The sequence below is a fragment of the Sinocyclocheilus grahami genome, unplaced genomic scaffold (genome assembly GCF_001515645.1).
Source record: "Sinocyclocheilus grahami isolate Dianchi unplaced genomic scaffold, SAMN03320097.WGS_v1.1 scaffold1053.1, whole genome shotgun sequence".
NCBI classification, from domain to species: domain Eukaryota; kingdom Metazoa; phylum Chordata; class Actinopteri; order Cypriniformes; family Cyprinidae; genus Sinocyclocheilus; species Sinocyclocheilus grahami.
The window spans coordinates 300,279-306,806 of NW_015506232.1; the positions used below are offsets into that span (position 1 = coordinate 300,279).

At 37.5% G+C, this 6,528-nt stretch overlaps 2 protein-coding genes across 2 annotated transcripts in view; both read right to left on the minus strand.

Annotated features, from left to right (window-relative positions):
- Positions 1 to 2,761: 2,761 nt before the first annotated feature.
- LOC107566170 (C-C chemokine receptor type 1-like) lies at positions 2,762 to 4,620 on the minus strand. The gene is made up of 2 exons (XM_016251549.1): positions 4,555 to 4,620; positions 2,762 to 3,785 (listed from the first exon to the last, which is right to left on the minus strand). The coding sequence occupies exon 2, from the start codon at positions 3,764 to 3,766 to the stop codon at positions 2,774 to 2,776; it is 993 nt and encodes a 330-aa protein (XP_016107035.1). The 5' UTR covers positions 3,767 to 3,785; positions 4,555 to 4,620; the 3' UTR covers positions 2,762 to 2,773.
- Positions 4,621 to 5,921: 1,301 nt separating this feature from the next.
- The window catches only part of LOC107566163 (collagen alpha-1(XXI) chain), a 42,892-nt gene continuing 42,285 nt past the window's right edge, over positions 5,922 to 6,528 (minus strand). Inside the window, exon 25 of the mRNA XM_016251540.1 lies at positions 5,922 to 6,112. Coding sequence (XP_016107026.1) covers positions 5,922 to 6,112 — 191 coding nt within the window. The remainder of the gene's footprint in view (positions 6,113 to 6,528) is intronic.

The following is a 6,528-nucleotide window of genomic DNA, read 5'->3' on the forward strand; positions in this document are numbered from 1 at the left end:
GTGTGTGTGTGTGTGTGTGTGTTTAAGTTCCATACAAAGGACCTACAAAGACCCAGAACCAACAACAGATATATGGACAAATTTACCAAATTAAATGTTATTGGTTTATTTGAAAACATGATGTGCTATTAGAATGATTTTAGACATTTTATTTTTACTTATAATACCTAATTAAAATTATCGAGCTTCATCATTTTGTCATCACAATCAGCCCATCTGTAACCTTCACTCCAAACACATTTCTTTCTTTCTTTCTTTTTCTTTCTTTCTTTCCTTTTATTACATTTATTCATTTATTTTAGTAATTTTTTATTTTATTTTATTCCAATTTATGCATTTGATTTTATTATTTTATTTTTATTTTTATTTATATATATATATAGTGTGTTAATCACATCATATGACCCTTTTAAGGTAACGTATGATGCTAGCCCTCCCAGAACTCGAAGAAATTGCTTTGCAGTGCCTGCAGTTTGAAAGAAAAAAATCTTTGTCTGGGCGATTCTCGGCCAGAGTGAAATCGCCTAAAAAGGGGCAGTACTCCACAACGTGACTCGACGCTGATTGGACAGTATATCCAGCAGCAGAACGAACAGTGAAAGCAAGCATAACACTGTAGTTGAATGTGATACAATAAATTCCCTCCCTTTCATACTTTGGTGGTGCGTCTCCCTATCGCCCTAATGAAGAAACCGCCCATAGTCAGTGTTGTTTTTCAATAGTTTTTATGGTAAAGTGGCTCATGGTTCCCCACCCTCCACTGATTCCCAGTGAAGAAGTCTCATACAGTACATGACTATGAGTCATTAACTCAAACTTCACTATTCTGACCAGTGACTCACCCAGTCTTCTGCTTTCCGCTGCATTCCCAGCATGCTGTCGCTCTCCCACTAAGTGGGGAGGATCTGGACAAGCTGGCGAAAGCTCCTCGGGGCCCGTATGCAATCACACAGAGCAGCACTGTCGGTGGGAGACCCCTCAGGGGTCCAGCACTAATCGCATTATTGCTTCTGCAGAGCCACTGCATTACAAGTGCGGCTGGATGAGGGATGTGCTTGCACTTGGTTTTGGTCATATTTACAGTGGTTTTCATTTAACACCTGCCATGAAATTAATGTGTTCTAAATGTACAGAATACTAAATAGTTTGGTGGTTTTAATGCAAATTGGAAATAGAAATTATTTAAATGTTAGTATTGACATAATGCAGATATTTTATAATACATATACACTATTTATCAAAACAATAAAATAATGTTTTATTTATTTATGTATTTATTTGTGTGGGGGGGGGGGGGGGGATTTATGTTTACTCAAACTTCACTATTCTGACCAGTGACTCACCCAGTCTTCTGCTTTCCGCTGATACACACACACACATACACACACACACACACACACACACATACCAAAACAGTCTCTGTGCCGTTCTGTGCACGTGAGGAGGTGTTCTTGAGGAAAAAAAAGGTCAAAAGGGTTTAGAAGGAATCTCAGTCTGGTCTTTGTCTGCTAGATGGGGGAAGTCTTTAGCTCATGATTTCTGTCATGGATTTGCATGTGATGGTCATGCTGTGCGTCTCTTTGACCATCAATCGTGGTTACTTGCCCCAAATTTGACAATCTCCTTCCGTAATGGTGGTAATGTTGAAGTAATTTGTCCGTGGTTTATTCCTTACCTTTAGCTTTGTTATGTCTGCCGACTGTGTTCTGAAAATTGTGTTAATTTCTGAATATTATCATGAAGAACAAAATGTGTAGTAATCATTCACTTTTGTTGATCACAGAGCTTATTTTCTGCAATAATCCAAAGCTAATGGAAAAGATTGGGTTTTTGTTGAAGGAACCAGCATGATGCAAACAGACTGGCCCACAAAGATACATCATCACTGTAGTGCTCTCTTCCAAAGAAAGACTTTACAGAAGTGTAAGCCTCAAGAGGAATAACAGTCAATTTTATAATGGTTACTTTTATGAAGTGAGATATTGATCAGATATACGGCTGACAAACACAAACTAACGACACGGCTTGTGTGTCCAGTTAAAATAAGATCGCAAGACCCTGTCTGCATTCTTTTAGATTCAGCTGTTTTAGAAATCATTTTAATGCAGTTAACATTTTAATGCTGCATTAATTGTTCAAACTACTCACTCCACTGTTATTTTAGTATGACGGGGATACTATTATAGATTGTATTAGTTTTGTTTTTTTTATTTTACTTTTTCATTAGAATTTTTAAAGCTTAAGTAATTTTATAGTTTTGTGATTTGTATTCCTTTATTATTATTATTATTATTATCATTATCATTATTATATACTTTAAGCTTTTGTGATTGATTATTGATTGGTTGAGGTTTTTTTTTTTTTGTCTATACAGTTTTTATTCTTTTTTTATTTCAGTTTTAGCTTAATTATAGTTTAGCACTGCACATCAAATTGGAGAAATAAGAAATGTTGCCTTGGCAACTAGCTCAAATAAAATGTTATAGTTTTAGTTAAATGTAATAATCCTGAGTCACACACACACACACACACACACACAAGCAAATAGGTAAATAAGTGAAACACACAAATCTTTCTGAATATCAATGAAATCACACCAGTTTATTATACTGTATATACTTGTATCAACTGTATATGTATCAACTTCATCAACAACTGCTAGTTCATTGCACTTTTTCTGTAAGGAAATGTAGAGTAAAAGCAGGAATAGTCTGAAAGCACAACACACTCGCTGCAATGCAGCCGTTTGTACACACCCGTAAATAACTATCATTCAGTCTTTAGCTAACGTTCTGCTACTTGCGCTGACACTGATCCGATCCGATAAACACGGGACCTGGCTCACTAACACGCCTCGCACATGATTCTGAAACTTCCTTCCCAGAAAGGTGTAAAGCACAGGGTTAATGCAGAAATACAAGCGTGCAATATTACTAGTGACGTACTGTGCGTACAGAAGGCTGCTATTACACTGTGTCGGATCCTGATTCTCATTGATCATCATGATGATGTTATACGGGCTCCAGAATGCGAAAAACATCAGGACGATGACGAAAATGAGCCACACGGTGCGATGTTTGCCTACCATCCGCGTGGCCAGGACGGTCAGTGTTATCCTGAAGTAGCAGTAGACGAATGCAGTCAACGGGAGAATAAAAAACAACACAAACTGCTTATAGAGACTGAAGACTCTCCACTGAGCATCGCTGGAGTCTTCGCACACCAGTCCTTCCATCGGATACTCTTCAACGGTGAAATGGATGAAGGGTTGGAGGCTGGCGAGGACGCTAATGATCCAGACGACTGCAGACAGCACGACAGCGTAGCAGCTTCTGCGTCGTTTGTTGGCGACAACGCAATGCACCACGGCCAGATAGCGGTCGAACGTCATGAGGGTGAGGAAGAGGATGGAGCTGTAGAAGCCCAGATAGTCTGCGCCGGTCACCAGCTTACACAGAGCTTCTCCGAAGATCCACTGGTCCGAATGATGAACGGCTTGAAACGGGAGCGTGAGGGTGAAGATGAGGTTGGAGGCCACCAGGTTCATGAGGAATATATTTGTGACCGTGTTGAGCTTTTCGAACTTGTAGAGGACGAGCAGAACCACTCCATTGCCCAGTACGCTGGCGATGAAGATGACGTAGTAGAAGGGTGGAAGAAAATGTTGGCAGAAGTTGTTGATGGCGATGGTGTTGCACTGAACGGTTCTGCTGGTCATCAGCGAATAGTCTTCATAAACGTCTGGTGTTGTGTTGGGCATTTCCATCTTGGTGGCTACCAACAACCTGCGGGGTTGAGCGAGTTTATTAGAATTAAAAGCTGGATAAATGTGACCACGGTACACTACACTTTATTTAGTCCACTTTAGACATTCTACTAACTATGAGTAACTTTGCAACTAATTCTCATTAATTTGCAACTAAATGTCTACTAACTCTCTTAGAGTGGACAGTAAGGTTAGGTTTAGGGTTAATAAAATAAGTTGAGATATACTTGCAAAGTTTCTCATAGTCAGTATGCTGTAGACCCATCAAAATAAAGTGTTAGAAGATATTAAGCAGACAGTTTACTAATACTCCAATGACTGCTAGTTGGCATGTAGATGCATGTTACTGTTAATGTCTAAAGTGGACGATCAAAATAAAGTGTTACCATAGACAACAATACATTGTATGGGTCAAAATTATCTATTTTTCTTTCATGCCAAAAATCATGAGGATATTAAGTAAAGATCATGTTCCATGAAGATATTTTGAAAATGTCCTACCGTAAATATATCAAAACTTAATTATTGATTAGTAATATGCATTGCTAAGAACTTAATTTAAACAACTTTAAAGATGATTTTCTCAATATTTTGATTTTTTTGCTCCCTCAGATTCCAGATTTTCAGATATTGTCCTATCCTAACAAACCATACTTCAATGGAAAGCTTATTTATTCAGCCGTCATATGATGTATACATCTCAATATCAAAGCAAATTGACCCTTATGACTGGTTTTGTGGTCCAGGGTCACAAATGATTAGAAGTCAGTAGAGATCTGTAGACTTACCGCAAAGCACTGTTCACAGCTCGTCTGGCCGGTTCATTAATAGAAACTACAGTCTTGTAAGATGGAGCAGCAGCAGAGGATGTGTGTCAGTGTACAGCTGCAAAAATCTGAATCATATCTTGAAACTACTTCCTCTTTATGTGACTTCAGAATTTTCTCAAGACTCGACGTGCGTTTCAAGTCTAGACAACATACACGATCGCTGTCCTGAAACCACAGACCAACCACAAAGTGTTCATTACCTTTTATTTCAACAGTCATTCTTAGCAAAATTTCCCAGAGATTTGTAAAAAATAAAAAATAAAAATAACCGTTATATGAAACTAAATGAAAATACAGTGAGTGAATAAAACAACAGATTAGAATTGAATGCTAGAGTAAAGGATTATAGAAGAAAAATGTGATATCAGTTTATTCAAGATTTCATTGGAAGAAAATATAACAAGCATTTTGTATGGATTCACAAAAACAATATTTAAAATAATTACATCTTTCAGATGTTTACCTCGTACCTTATACAGCTTAAATAATTCGCCAAGAGAGAAGAATAAAATCCATTATGAGTTCATGAACACACATAAAATGTAATAGTTTTTATTATAATGGTTTGTGTTCCTTTTATTTAATGGTTTTATGTTTAATGAGGTTAGTGTGAATTTACCTTCCCTTCAGGCAGTGCAAAAAAATAAAAAGTACATAAATACGTAAATAATGCAAAAACAATTGCTATTTATTAAATCAACCTAGCCAGCAATTTAAAGCACAGTTAGTAATTCAATTAAATATGAAAATATGATGGCTGTTGTGTCTTAGAAAGCTGTCCAATCCACGATTCTCAGCCAAGTACTGGGGAAATCAGAACTAAAGTCATCTGTGTGCCAAAAACAAACAGAAACATTAAGCTTTTCCCTTTCATGTCTGTCCCTGAAGTAATAAAGCCATTTATTCTTAATCTTCATTAGTACCAAACCACATACAAACTAATGCTTATATTATTGCATCTCATATCATGCAGCAAAAGTTCCTTGTTTGACAGCAAAATAGTTCATTAATAATTAATATTCATAAGTAATGGTGATAAATATTAATGTTTATGACACATTAACATCTATCCACATTAATAGGCTTGTAGTCTTATTTAGCAAATGGCCTAATGCATGCACCCTTGCATTGATGGTGTTACGCACCAACTCTTCGTGCATCGGGAGCCAGGTTTCACATCGTTCATCTATAGGCCCCTGATGTTTCATTGCACCATAGCAATGCACAGACAACGTCCAAAGCCATGTGAGTAAATTCCTCTGGATTTGCTGCAGCGCTTCTGGCAGTCCGAGAGCTGAGCCCATGTGTTCGCTCAAACGCGTGTGTTAGAAACCGGGCCCTTTGCTGTAGCGCTCATCCCTGAGGTCATAGGATTGGTAGCAGATGGACATGTCGCACACGCCAGCCGGCCCTGGAGGACCTTGCTTCCCCGGGATGCCCGGAGCCCCGGATTTACCCGGGATTCCCGGAGGACCCGGAATACCAATGCCATCACTGCCGCGAGGACCCTGGATCCCTGTTGGTGTTGAGGAAACACACAATCTGACAGTTACACAAGATTCCTCCCCAATCGCTGCGTATATGTTTGTGCCATAGGCATTTACATCTGTCAAACCACAGATCAGACATTACATTAACCCTTACAATGCATTCAAAATCTGTATTCTATTTTCTCATTTGAAGTCTGTTTGGGCCAGAAGAATCATTATTTTATAATTTAAAAAAAAACAGTTATAATGTAATATTTAAGTATTTAATTTCTGTTCTGATATCGTAACTTCTTAATAATGAGTGAATGTGGGGGAGGGAAAAATCAGTTTTGAATGTTATGTTATTACTTCATTTATTTTATTTTATTTTTAAAAAAAAAGAGAAATTATTTAGAAATTTCAAATTACATATGACCCAAAAAAAAAAAAAAAAAAAAAAAAA